Source organism: Calliphora vicina, chromosome 4 (assembly GCF_958450345.1).
Source record: "Calliphora vicina chromosome 4, idCalVici1.1, whole genome shotgun sequence".
In the NCBI taxonomy this organism is placed as follows: domain Eukaryota; kingdom Metazoa; phylum Arthropoda; class Insecta; order Diptera; family Calliphoridae; genus Calliphora; species Calliphora vicina.
In genome coordinates this window covers 31689851-31704497 of record NC_088783.1, presented here as the reverse complement: position 1 = coordinate 31704497, position 14647 = coordinate 31689851, and the positions used below count along the sequence as shown (strand labels likewise).

The 14647-nt window shown below is 30.5% G+C and overlaps 1 protein-coding gene across 1 annotated transcript in view; it reads right to left on the bottom strand.

Moving 5' to 3' along the window:
- Positions 1–14647, bottom strand: part of RhoU — a 220909-nt gene that overhangs the window by 69062 nt on the left and 137200 nt on the right. Inside the window, exon 3 of the mRNA XM_065507553.1 lies at positions 4527–6012. Within this exon, the coding sequence (XP_065363625.1) occupies positions 4527–5759 (1233 nt within the window). The 5' untranslated portion in view covers positions 5760–6012. The remainder of the gene's footprint in view (positions 1–4526; positions 6013–14647) is intronic.

Here is a 14647-nt window from a genome sequence, read left to right as displayed (position 1 = left end):
AGACAGAACAATATATACACAAGCAAGTCTAAAATAAAGCTACTTGCAACAAAACCTTACACAATATTAAATACATTATAATTTAAATTTTAGACTGAATACACAGTCTACTTAAAAAAGTGTTTGTTTTCTTCTTTGTCTTATGAGTACATGAAAAATGTGTTTCTGTTATTATTTATTTATTTAAAAAAATAAATATGTACATATTTTTACTATAAATTCTAAATACTCATAAGTACTCGAAATAGCAGTAGCAAACTGAAGCATAGCATTTACATTTGTAACTGCTACATTGCATTGCACGAGTATTTATATGGATATTATAAAGTTGTTTATACTTAAAATTTACATTTTACAATAAATGTACAATGTTGTAAGTAAGTATGTTGCAATTTATATGTAACTATTTGTTTATGTGTATATGTGATTAACTCATTATCTTTAGTTATGAATTTTCTATTTCTAAATTTTAGGTTTTGGAATATAATAATTATAATTGTTATAGAGTTTTCATTCATGTTGTTCTTATGACTGCTGCTTGTTATCAATTGTGAGCCAAACATGTATGTATGTCTACCCCAAAAGTAACTAAAAGCAAAAGCAAACAAACTTTTGTGGCAGCTATATTGTAACAACAATAATAACTAACCAACATATTGCAACATAAGAGGATTATAAATGCATGTTTGTTTGTATATTTGCATTTTCATTCGCATTTGAATGTGTCTGTTTGTGTCTTTTGGTGTTTTAGTTGTTAGAAAACCACAAAATGAACTGTATGCTGAATTAATTTATAATATTTGTTCGTTAATGTCGATGAAGTAACAAATGTTTATATTTAGTAGCTGTTAGAAGTACTGGTAGACGTAACAAGTTATAAAATTTGATGGAGTAAGAGAATTTTATTTAAATGGTTTAATGAAATTATAGATTTGTATTCAGGCCTCCTCAATTGCCAAATAGACTAAACTCACTTTTCAGATTTTAAAATTTTAGTTCATAAGGATTTTACTGACTCATAACTATTTGTATTCAAAAGAAACTTCTCTAAAAAATAGGCATTTATGTTAAAATGTTAAGAAAAAAGAAGATACGAAAAATTTTCATGAATATTTCAACTTTTGCTCTTCTAAATTCGATCATATTTGGTATAAAGAGTTGTACACACTATTCCAGTCATAACTTATCCTTGGTCCAATAAAATATTATTTTTTTAATTTCGTTAGCTTTTAAAAATATGTGAGATATTATATTTTCTAAATCATTAATTTTCAACTGTTATATCGATCAAAATGGTCACTGAAAAAAAGTATGTGATAAAATATTTAAAACTTTTAAAATATATCAAATATGGACTTTCAAAAAAATAGCAAAAGTTTTGAAGGTTCATTCATCGTCACACTGTTTCAACGTCATTAAACAATATAAGGAAGACATGAGTATTGAAAGAAAATCTGGTTCAGGAAGAAAAAAATTTCTAACAGATATTGGTAAGGCAAAAGAAGTCGAACGCAGCTCTGATTCTTTTGTACGCAGAGCCAAAGCTAATGCTGGGTTGAAGTCGATTGAAGTTCAGAAAATTAAGTTAAAGAACTTAGAAGCAAAAGAACAAGCGAACAATTTGAGGTCAAATTTTATAAAAAAAAAAATACACCTGTTGTGTGATGAATAATGAAACTTATGTACTGGCAGACTTTTCACAACTTCGGGGTAAAGTTTTGTATGTGGCTGCTGGGTGAGGTAATGTTCTAGAACAATACCAGACAAAAAAATATACAAAATTACCCATGAAGTTCTTTGTGTGGCCAGCCATTTGCAGATGTGACAAAAGAAGCCAATTATTTGTGACATCAGACACGATAAACACAGAAATATACATTACGCAGTGTCTACGAAAAGGGCTTTTACATTTCTGAATGGTTTTAGTTTTATTTCACTTAAGGAGTGAGATCGAAAAACCTTAACACACGTTTTTTCTTAAAACTTTTAACGCAAATATTGGTTGATTTCTTTTATATTAATCAAGTTACCTTTGAAAAGTATGTCAATTATTATGTTTAATGTCAATTATGTTCATTTGTTGTTAATCTGATTAAAATGAGTGACGAAAAATAAGTGAGTACTAAAATTATGAAATATTTTCTGCTAAACCTAACTTGGTCCTACAAAAAGTTGGCCAAACTCTAACCGGTCTGCCTTCAAACTAATAACAATATTCGGCTATGCCGAATCTTACATACCCTTCACCAAATTATACTTTAAAATAATTTATTTTTAGGTAAACATCATTTTTTTTTTTCGAAATAGCTTTTGAATTTTTTTGAAAATGTTTTTTCCAAATATTTTTTTAATTTTATTTTTTTTGAAAAAAGATTTTATGACAAAAAAATTTTTTTGGTGAAAATAATTTGGGTTAAAATATATTTTTCCCGATTTTGACCCATTTTAGGTCCAACTTACTATAGCTTTATATACATCGTTGCAATGAACTTTGAAATATCTATCATTAGATATCCATATTGTCTATATTAAGGACTTAGTAATTCAGATATAGATTAAAACAAGTAAGATAGTATGGTCGGTCAAGCCCGAGCATATAATACCCTACACTAAGTAAAAGAGCAAAAACATTTTTCTTGTAAAATTTCAATAAGTTATATTTTTGAGTGATTTTCGGAAGTGGGCCTTATATGGGAGCTATGACCAATTATGGACCGATCGTAACAAAATTTGGTGACATGAATTTTGTATATATAAAACTTATTTGGACCGGAATTTGTGGAGATACATATATAAATTAAACATTTATGACCGATAAAGTCCAATTTCGAAAGGACATTTGTATGGGGGCTAGGTGAAATAATGGACCGATTTCATCCAGTTACAATAGGCTTGGTCCTTGGGCCGAAAAAATACTATGTACCAAATTTGATCGCAATATCTGCGCACAATGTTTACATGGACAGCCAGCCAGCCGACCAGCCAGCCAGCCAGGACGGACGGAACGACGGACGGACGGACGTAGTTTAATGAAAGTGACTCAGAAAGTGATTCTAAGTCGATCGGTATACTTTAAGGTGGGTGTTGGACGTTACAAACATCTGCACAAACGCATTATTGGACAAAAATCGAGGTTGTCCCAGTTTTTTGCTTATATGTATCTCAGCCATTTGTGGGCCGATTTGGTCGATTTTAAATAGCAACCGAGCCGGAAGAATTCTCGATATATTAATGTATGATTATGAATCATGTATGTAAGTTATTTGAGGGCTACGGAAAGTTGATTTCAACATACGGAGACGGAGAATATATATACTTTGTGGGGTCGCAAATGAAAAATGTAGAAATTACAAACGGAATGACAAACTTATATATACCCTTGACACTCATGGTGAAGGATATAAAAAGTATCGGGATAACTTGTCCGTTGATAGAAAATCTGCTTCATGTAGAAGGAATGGTGCACATGATGTTTCTAAAGCCAATAAATAGAAGGCATTTTCAAAAGAGCTCCCAACATATCCGGAAAAGCCAATGCAGGTTTAAAAACATACAATTCTCAAAAAGTTCCTGACATTCTAAAAAAATATACCTGAAACGAATGTTCTGGAAAATTTTTCGCAGCTTTCGGTTCTATATTTTGATGTTGCCTATGCTCGAGGGAATGAATATTGTAGAATAGTTTAGCAACCAAAAGCAGAAAATTTTACCAAAAAGTTCTTGGTATTGCAAGCAATATTCACTTGCGTCAAAAGAAGCCAAACATTTGTTACAAAAGGCTCTATAAATACCGAAATTTATATCAATTAATGTTTACAAAAGAGGATCCTTTCATTCATAAGACTTCTTAGTGTGTCCAATTATTTTTGGCCCGATTTGGCATCCTGTCACTATGGTAAGCATGGTCTTGAGTGGTACAAGAATAATAATGTGGTATTTGTACCAAGAGGCAAATCCTTCAAACTGCCTGGAGCTAAGGCCAGTGGAGAGATATTGGGCTCTTGTTAAAAGAGAGAAATGAAGAGCACAAAAAAAGGTATCGAAAAATGTGGTTGATTTTAAATTGAGATGGACTACCTTTTCGAACAAAGTGACAGAAAATTCAATGAAAACCTTAATGGAAGGATTTTAGATAGGATCAGAACTATAAAAATAATATTTTTTTGTAAGTTGTAATAATAATTTCAATCAAATTAAAATGAAAACTGCGTGATAACATTTTTTCGATCTCACTCCTTAATACAAATTTACGTTTTTTTTTGGCTCACTCTTTAGCTTGATAAACTCAATGTCCACAAATAGTTGTATGTTAAGATTATTTTAAACATTTTTGGTCAAACTTAAGTTATTTAGTAAATTTATCTTAGACATGGGCGAAATTACATTAACCTATGTTATGCAATTCAAAAATGTGGAGAAGTATAATGTTTAACTTACTGCAAATAATCAAATCTAGTTTGCCCAAGAATTTATAATAAATAATCAACTACTTACTACTACAATTAAAGAAATCTTTTCTAACTTACCATTCTCTTGGCTGAGTATTTATCATCGTCTTTGGTAATGCCCGAATCCTCGGAAATATCACCAAATGAGCGGCCACCATGGGGCATACGTGTAAAGTCAGTTTGTTGTTCTGGTGGTATGCCAAAAATAAAAGGACCACTTTGTAGTTGAGGTGGCTGTTGTTGCTGCTGCTGCTGCTGTTGTTCATGATGTTCACTGACACCATCTAGATGAGTATTCTTGGAAAAGTCTATATTACGGCGACTACAAAAATCATCTTCAAAACGAGATGATTTACCCAACATGGCATCCGTTGAAGGTCTAGCTGTGTAATAATCAGCATCATTAACATCATAACATGGTCGTGAGTTAGAGTTGGCGATGGAGAAGGAGGAAGATGAGGAGGCGTTGTTAGCGGCATTGGCACTAGTTGTAGAACCATAATTGTTGATATTACCATAACGTGGTGTAGAGGTTAAGGCAGTTGAAATGCTAGCAAATGGTTGCTGCTGCTGTTGTTTATTATTATTGCCGTATGTCGTTGCCAAGGAATCAAACACAAAATCTGTTGTTGTATTGTTGGCAATATTTTGCAAGGCTGATGTGGATGATGATGATGCTGCTGCAGTTGCTGGAATTGTGTGTGTTGAAGAAGTGCGAGTAGGTGATGGTGGACTGCCATAGGGATAACCAATGTGGGGAGATTGTAAGTGTTGATTGTACTGCTGGGATAGAATATCGAAATCATTGAAGCCATGCAAACCTTTAGCACTATCACGTTTTTGTTGTTGCACATAGGGTGATATATAAGATTTTTCCTGCTGTAACTGAAGTTGTTGCTGCTGCTGTAGTTGGTGATGATGTTGTTGTTGCTTTAGCAATTGCTGTTGCTGATAGGAAGTCTGAGAATTCTGTTGATTTGCGGTTGAATTTTTCTTTTTATTATTGTTGTTGTTATTTTGTGTCAACAACAATTGTGGTTTCCTATCGGCCAACAAAGGACGCTGGGAATTGTTGAATGGATGATCGCGTGATGTCATAATCGAGGCTGTTGTTGAATACAAAGACATATTATCATCGTCATCATCATCCATATAAGGATTATAAGGTTTTTGCAATTTCTGCTGCAACTGTGGATGATTATAATAATTGTAGACGGGCGATGGATTTGGTGGCGGCAAAGGTGGTGGCACTTGTGATGATGAATTGTTGCTCGTTGAACTACCAAACAGTTTGGCCAGTTTAACTGTCATGATGGTTTTTTCTAAATGTTTTCTTGTTGTTTTGCTATCGGAGAGTAGTAGTTGTATTATGAGTTTGCTTTTCAAAAAATTAAGCACGTTTTCAATTAAAATCTGATAATATAAATTTTATACATTTATAAAATTTCTTATATCTCTTTCGTAAAATACACACACAATTTTCTATTTGAACGTTTGTTGTACTGGGTTACAGTTGTTGTTCGTTGTTCTTTCTAGCTGTTGCTGTGTGGTAAATGATGACAACCTGAAAATGGAAAAATGAAAAACATGTAAAAGACAGAGTTTGGTAAGTTTTAACAGTAATAATTGTATGAAACTATAAAGAAGAATGAAACCAAGAAGTTCCTTATGCGGTTAAAATCAGTAACAAAAAAACACTCTACCCATTATAAGGCGGTATATTTTGTTAGGAACATGGTTTGTTAACAAAACTAATATTGAATGTTAGCTTTGCTTTAAAAGCCACCTTAAACTCACTCATGTTGTTTGGTCTTAAGGTAAAAAAGTCTGCCAGAAACATAAAGCGGATATTATTTCATGCTGACATTAAAAACTTGATATACGAGCTAAGTAGAGCTGTGCTGGCTGGCTTGTAAGATGCAGCAGTTTTGGTATTGTATAAAATATATGGCTGCACTTTTTTTATGTTTAATTTGGTTGATATTAAAACATCTACATACAGCTATACTTTTTTCTATGGAAAAAAATCACAAGACGAACTACTAGCTAAAAAAAACACATTACATAATTTAATATCATGCATGCGGTAGGAAGTTTCACTCAGTTTAAGTTAAAAAAAAAAAACAACACAAACATCACAAAAGAACTTTATGTAAGAAGAACTTCAGCAACGATTTTTACAACTACTGCATGTACTTAAATGCAACAACAAAATAAACATAAAGACAGACAGACGGACGGACAGACAGACAGTTTCCAGTCTAGAGAGAACATAATACTTGCATCACTGACACACACACATACACTAACACACAAAATCAAATATTTAAAACTCAGACTGTTAAAAACAACAACAACAACAGCAAAATTAAAAGTTATGACAGGAAGTTAAGTTACGGATATACAAAAGTTGACTTTAAACTGTAAGTACTTTATCAACACAATAACAGAAATTTCAAAATAAAAGAAGGAAACAAAACTCACATGAACGTTTTACACTAAAAATCCAACATAATTTTATGTTTGAGTAGAAACTGAGATTTTATTTTTTGTCTAATGGAAATGGTTTTTTAATTGTGGGAAAATTAATGCCAGTTGCAATCGGTTGCAATAAAAATCAAGGGAAGACGACTTTTTTATGCATTTTCCTTGAAACGTTTTTCTAATTTATAATTATTAAATTATTAATGTATAGGTTTTGAAGAATTTCTTATTAATAAAGTGTATTTTAGTGGCCATTTCATTAAAAGTGAGTTTAAACATTGAGAAAAAAGCTTAAAAAACAGAGCCAAACATTTGTTTTTTTTCAGCCAAGCTTATAACTGAGCTAGAGGAAAAATTACTGTATTTATTTAAAAAATTTAAAACAAAAGTTTAAATATTTTTGAGGTGTATTTAAACTTTAGTCTCTGACTGTATTGGTCAATTCACAAGGTCTCTTATTAGTCTTATTGTCATAATGTCCTAATATATCACCCCACGGTAGTTCGGCTTAACCGACTCTTAGGCATTCGGCGCAGGTCTCTGCTGGTTGTTTACGACAACACAATAAACATTGACCATATATATACTTTGTGGGGTCGCAAATGAAAAATTTGGAAATTACAAACTGAACGATAAGGGTATAATAAGTGATTGGGATGTTTTACCTCATCCGCCTTATAGTGCAGATATTGTGCCGTCCGAATACTATTTATTTCGATTAATGCAGAACCCTTTATCTATGATACGCTTTACCTTAGAACAGAGTATCCAAAAATGGCTTGATTCGTTCTTGGCCTTAAAAAAATAGCAGTTCTTTTAGCTAGGATTCCATATGTTTCCAGAAAGATGGGAAAATGTCATAACCAATACTTTGAATAATTTTAAATAGTACAAATGTTTCAAAATAAAAGCTAACAATTTGAAAAACTCCCGCATTTTTAAGTCATACAATTAATTTGTTCTCATAAAAAATAAATTAAGACAATTTAAAAATAATTTATCAAAAAAAATTAACAAGAAGCTTAATAAATTTTCATACTATCAAGATGTTATCATCAGTGTTAATCTGTAAGCTTTCAATGTAGAAAACTTTTTTAAGCTTGATCTATATAAATGAATTCTTTTGACCATAAATGTCCACTGCTGCTAACACTGCTATTGTACTGTTTATTCCGTTTCACATTTCAGTTAAAATGTTTGTCGGTATAATATTTCGCAAAAAAAAAATATATAGAAAACATGTTTATTTTGTCGCTGTATTTAACAAATGACATTGTTAATATAACACTTGAAATGGTAAATGTACTTGTAGACAACTACAAGTCTCTCTCTCTCTCTGTCTCTCTCAAACGCCGATGACTTATTTGTAACAAGTTACAATGACAAATGTAACATTTATGGTTAACAACGAAAACGACAACAACACTTTTCAAATGGCCACACAATCATAACAACAATGATTGCAAGCAAAAATTTAAAATATAAATGATTCATATTAAAGTGATAAAAAAATTTTATTTGATTTAAAATTAAAAACGAAAAATTTAAATTTTAAGTAAACTTTAGTAAAATAAGAGAAAAAATATTCTAAAATTTTGTTTTGTTGTCATTATTTGGAAAAATCAAAAACAAATTGTATTAATTTTAAAAAAAAAAAAAAAACTATTACTATTTTTTACTAGAATATTTTTTCAAGCTAAAATGAATAAAAGAGAAAAAATTTTTTCTTGAAATGCCTGCTATATTTTACTACTTTTTGTATACGAAAACGGAAATTTGAAAAAAACTAGCAAAAAATATTATGTTAACGAATACACTTTATGTATTTAACTAATTTCTTTAAACATTTTATTTAGATTTTCTTTTTTTATATAATTTTTGTTTAACGTTTATTTTTTTATTACATTTTAAATTTAAACAAATGTTATGAGCTCTTATTTTCTCTTTCTTTTTTGTGAAAAAAAGTGAAATATTTTAAAAAAGAATATAAAAATAGTCGTAAATTATCCACATGTTATCTTGAAGAGTACATAAATTTGAGTTTCTTATACGAAGGATAAATATGAAATGTGAAATAAAGAAATATTTGCATTTTTTTATCATTTTGTAACCCTCTACAAAGAGTTTTACTTAAATACCCTACACAACAATTTATAATAAAGTTATATCCCATCATCTGTTATATTGGTGGTTGGTATATACGATTCGTCACCGAGGTTTGTGCACATTTTGGAATTTCTATGCTCCTAAGGTCTGTAATTATTCTCCTTTATCTAAAAACAAATACTGAACATCTAGAAAACATCGACTAACGTTTAGAGGTTCCACATATTACTTGAAGTTTCGATTTTTTGTCAAACCAGCAATATTTTCCAAAAATTACTTAAAAATGCGGGATTTACAATAGATGGCGTATCTTTTGAATTTGGTTTTTGTTTTCAATAACTTGTATGAGTTTGGAAGGGAACATTACAGTGTAAACAACAACGGTTCTTTTTGCTTCGAAAATGTCGAATTTTGTACCAGATAAGAGTCATATGCAAGAAGTTTTGCTTTACTTCTTTAATTTGAAAAAAGTGCCTCTGAAGTACACCAATTGCTCACCAAAGCTGAATGTGTTCCATCGGTTTCAACGTGCAAGATATGGTTTGTGTGGTTCAGAAGTGGTGATTTTGACACGGAAGGCAAATATCGCCCAGGTCAGCCGAAAAAGTTTGAAGACCAACATTTGGAGGCATTACTTCATGAAGATTGTTGTTAAACTCAACAAAAGCTTGCAAAATCTTTGGAAGCAACTCAATCAACAATTTCAGAACGTTTGCAAGTAGCAGGATTCATCGAAAAGCATAGGGAAATGGGCTCCATTAGAATTTAATTAGAGAGACCTTGTAAGACGATTTTTCACATAATCATTACTTGCGACGCAAAATGGATACATTACGATAACACGAAGCGTATGTGAAGCCCGTACGCAGAGAAAAAAATATAGTTGTCCATGGTTACTGTAACCATTTCTATATTGTTACAAGTTTGGCCAGATTCCAGCAGCCCATAATAGATAGAACCCTTTTTGTTCAACCAAATACAGAGCATTACATTAGCGCCATGGATATTTGGCTTTGGTGACGATTCAGCAGGTCCATGGTTACTGTAACCATTTAAATAGTGTTTTTTAACAATATTATAGTCACAGTAACTATTTACATGGTTGTGGTAACCATATTATGTTGCTCTCGGCTTATGGGTATCATATTATGATAAAATTATTCATTATATAAATGGTTGTCACAAACACATACTTGTTTACTGTAACCATATACATATATGGTTGACATAATCATGTGAATCGTAAATTAACCATATTATGGTTACCACAATCATGTAAATAATTACTGTGACTATAATATTGTTAAAAAATACTATTTAAATGGTTACAGTAACAATGGACAACTATATTTTTTCTCTGCTTGCGGCCAACCTGCCGAATCGTCACCAAAGCCAAATATCCATGGCGCTAATGTAATGCTCTGTATTTGTTTGAACCAAAAGGGTCCTATCTATTATGGGCTGCTGGAATCTGGCCAAACCATCTCAAGAAATTCGTTTGAAGAGAGCAAGCTACATATATTCTGGATCATTATAGATAGCGGAGTCGATATAACCATGTCCGTCTGTCCGCCTGTATGTTGAAATCAACTTTCCGTAGCCACAAAATAAGTTACAAACATGATTGATACATCAATATATCGGGAATTCTCCCGGCTCGGTTGATATTTAAAATCGGGAATAAATATCGGTTGATATTTAAAATAGTTGAGATAACCGGGGCAACATCCTTTTTTTTGCCTATTTTTAATCTATTACTAAGACATTATTATAGACAATATGGATATCTAATGATAGATATTTCAAAGTCCATTACAATGGTGTATAGAAGGATATAGTAAGTTGGACCTACAATTGGTCAAAATCGGGAAAAATATTTTTTAACCCGAATCTTTTTTTATCAAAAAAATTTTTTTTTATCAAACATATACTTTCACTAATAAATTTAAAAAAAATATTTGGAAACAAAAAATTAATTTTGTTTACATAAAAATATATCAAATTTGTATTTTAAAGTATAATTTGGTGAAGGGTATATAAGATTCGGCACAGCCGACTATAGCTCTCTTACTTGTTTTTCTGCTTATTTTGTAAATAAAGTTTACCTGGGTACTTTTGAGGATCAATAGCAAACCTTCCGATGTGTTATTCTTTTTTTTGTCGGTTATAAAAATATAAAATATTTTATTTCTTCTTTTAGAAATTTGTAGCTACAATTTATTTTCTAAAGAAATTTTTTTAATGCGGAAATGCTTTGCTATAATTAATTTGGCTAATAGGCAAAATTTAGAAATGCTTTTAAGCGATAACTAACTGTCATCGATAACTAATAGAAAATGTAACTTTAGCCATAAAGCTGGCACAAAATTCGTTTCAAACCCAACAGAAAACATATTCTTCATTAGTCATGGCATAAATATACGTAGGTTGAGTCTTTATTTTTTTTTGCTGTTGTATTCTTCTTGTTAAAGATGACCACTTGTGCCAGCCAAACAACTGTTGTTTTAACTACTGGTTACAGCCTGGTTAACTAACCAACGAACCAACCCAACTACGCATTGTATCTTGAATGACATCTTTTATGTCATTAAATTTTTTTATTTTTTTTTTAATTCATGTACATTTTTTTGGTCTTACAACGTAACGTATCGTGCATATTCTTTGCATTCATTCATTCTTTGGTAACTTTTAACTCTTAAATATTCTGCACATAAAATATGTCAGTTGCATATGCTGACATTAAACAAAAGAGTGGCAGTTCAGTCAGGCTTCGTTGGATGGTCGGTTACATAGTGAGTTAACCAGTCATTTAGTCACTCAGTCAGTCACATGGACGAACGGTCATTTATAGCTTTAGGCTAAAAAAATGGTTTTTGGAAGACCACAAAAAAAATTGTTGGACCAAAAAGAACCAACAACGAAAAGCGAAAAACACACCAGCTCTGCTGACAAAGTTAGTTGAAGGCTAAAGTATTATAAGAAAAATGTTAAGAATCATTTATGTTTGTTTTAAGCTTAAAACTACAATTTTTTTTTTGTTGTCAGAATTATTTATGGCATTTTATACATAAATTATTTGATCATCTTCTTTTTCAAAAATTTAAACAAATTATTTTTTAAGTGGCTGCTTTATTAATTTTTTTTTATTTTTTTTTTGTTCATGTTTGTTTTTGAGGGGGAAAAACAATTGAAACACCTTGAAATACAAAATATTCTTTTTTTCTCAAAGGCTGAAACAAACCCATCTGCCGTTTTGTATGAAAAATCAAGAAAATAAAATACAAAAAAATTACCCCACATGTTAGTTAGTTTCACAATAAAACAAAACCCTAAAGATTGTTGTTGTGTGAGAGTTTTTCCAAACAATAGTTATCAAAAAGTCAGCAGACACCACCCGTTTTGTAAAAAAAACCAAACCTTTCAAAAATCTACAACACAAAAAAGGCTTAAAAAAACAATAAAGGTAAGACAATGCAACAATAACAACATCATCAGTTAAAAGAAAACAAATTATTGTTCAACTAAACTCATATTCCTGATTCATACCCCAAAGGTCGGCACAAAGAGAACACCGAACATTTTGTAAACTTTCTTTCTCTTTTGTAATTTGAACAGCTATTAATTCAGATTTTTATAAACTTCGTGTTGTTTTTCTGCTAAGTAAACGATCATGTTGGGTCTCGGTAGACTATAAGAGCCGACCACTGATTTACACTCATATACAATTCTTAGGTTTTTGGGGCTCTTTATGCTTGAGAACAAAAACAAAATTGATTTAAAAAAAATCTTTTACAAATTTAATTTTTCATTTTTTTTTGGCAACAAAGGAGAAAGACCAAATGAAATTTAGTAACTAAACAAACATCATAGCACAGCAAAGAATAAATTGTAATATTTTATTTTAAACAATAGAAATTTTGTTTAGATTTTTTCATTGATTGTTTTTAGTTTATAACTTTATTATCGATAACATATTGAATGGAAAAATAAATTCTAAACTAAATTAAAGACAATATTTTCTTTGGAAAATCTTTAAATATTTTGTATTACTGCTATTTAATTTATATTTCTTTTAAGGCTATTTGAACAATAACTCAATTAGTTTTAAATAAAATCTTAGGAGTTTTTGATTTTATAAGGAGTATTTCAATAACACACAGCACAGTGAGGCACTTTACAAAATAAATGATAATAAATTTTTAACTTCTTAACTTTTAGACATTTCTTTGAACTTCAATATAGGAGTAAGAGTAGGACTTTCAGATTGTAGTATTTGTATGTCTAATATGTAAGCAGATAGCGCTACAGTGGAGCAATGTTGACTAGCTCGGGTTAGAAAATTATTTTCAGGGTGGTAACTTTCGCTATAAGGAACAGATTTTAAAGATTTTAACTTTTCCGAATTTTGTTAAAAAAACACTATATTTAATGACAGATATTTAAGCTTAAGGCCTGTTAGATTATGTATATGTATGTTTATTTTTTATTTCAATATTTCGCATACTATTAAAACGAAATAACTCTATATTATCGCAAGATATGTATTTGATATTCTCAATCACGTTAGAGGTGGTTGCGAGTTTTGGGTTTCCTACTACAATAAAAATAGGTTTGTATTTTATTTAACCAAAAATTATGCAATGCAAATCCTAAATTTTACACTATCAAATACCCTTCACCAAATTATACTTTAAAATAAACATTTTAAATATTTTTAGGTAAACAAAGTTTAATTTTTTTTTTCAATTTTTTTAATTTTATTGTTTTAATAAATTAGTGAAAAAAAATGTATGACAAAAAATTTGTTTGTGAAAAAAAAATCCGAGCTAAAACTAAATTTTTAACCGCTGTAAGTCCAATTTACTATGATCTTATATACGTCGTTGCAAAGGACTTTAAAATATCTATCATTAGATATCCATATCGTCTATATTAATGACTTAGTAATCCAGATATAAATCAAAAAAAGGTCAAAAATCTAGGTTGTCCGGGTTTTTCTCCTTATATCTCAGCTATTTGTGGGCCGATTTTAAATAGCAACAGAACCACATAATTCATATGGATGTATGAATCATGTATGTAAGTAAAAAGCTTGAAAGTAAGCTTTTGCTTATTTTACAAGTTTTTATAAAAAAGCTTTATTTTGTAAACCGTGCACATCTTTACAGAAAATATTGCCTGAGTTTTATACCCACACCCATACATCGAATATTGGTAGTAGATCCAACAACATATACATGTCTATTTTTTATCCTTATGAAACTTAAAGACGATCTCGCTATCCCAGCAAAAAATGGTGCTTCCTCGGAAGCAGGTTTCCTAGGGATTCCTAGCGTAGAGGCTTTGCATAAGGAATCCAAAATAAGTATATTTCACAGCTTTAAAATTAACCTGATTTCATCGAACTAAATATGTGCAAACAATTGTACATATAGATTTTAGAGCTGCTGAGAAGCAATAAAATCTTACAGACCCAGTGATTGCCTAACAAGAAGCGCTGATTTTGTCTAAGTTCTTCACCACCTACACGAATAGCTTAATGTATGCCTTCCAAAATCATTTTTGTAAGGCAATAATTTTAGGATGCAATTAATGTAGCAGTAGAAGAT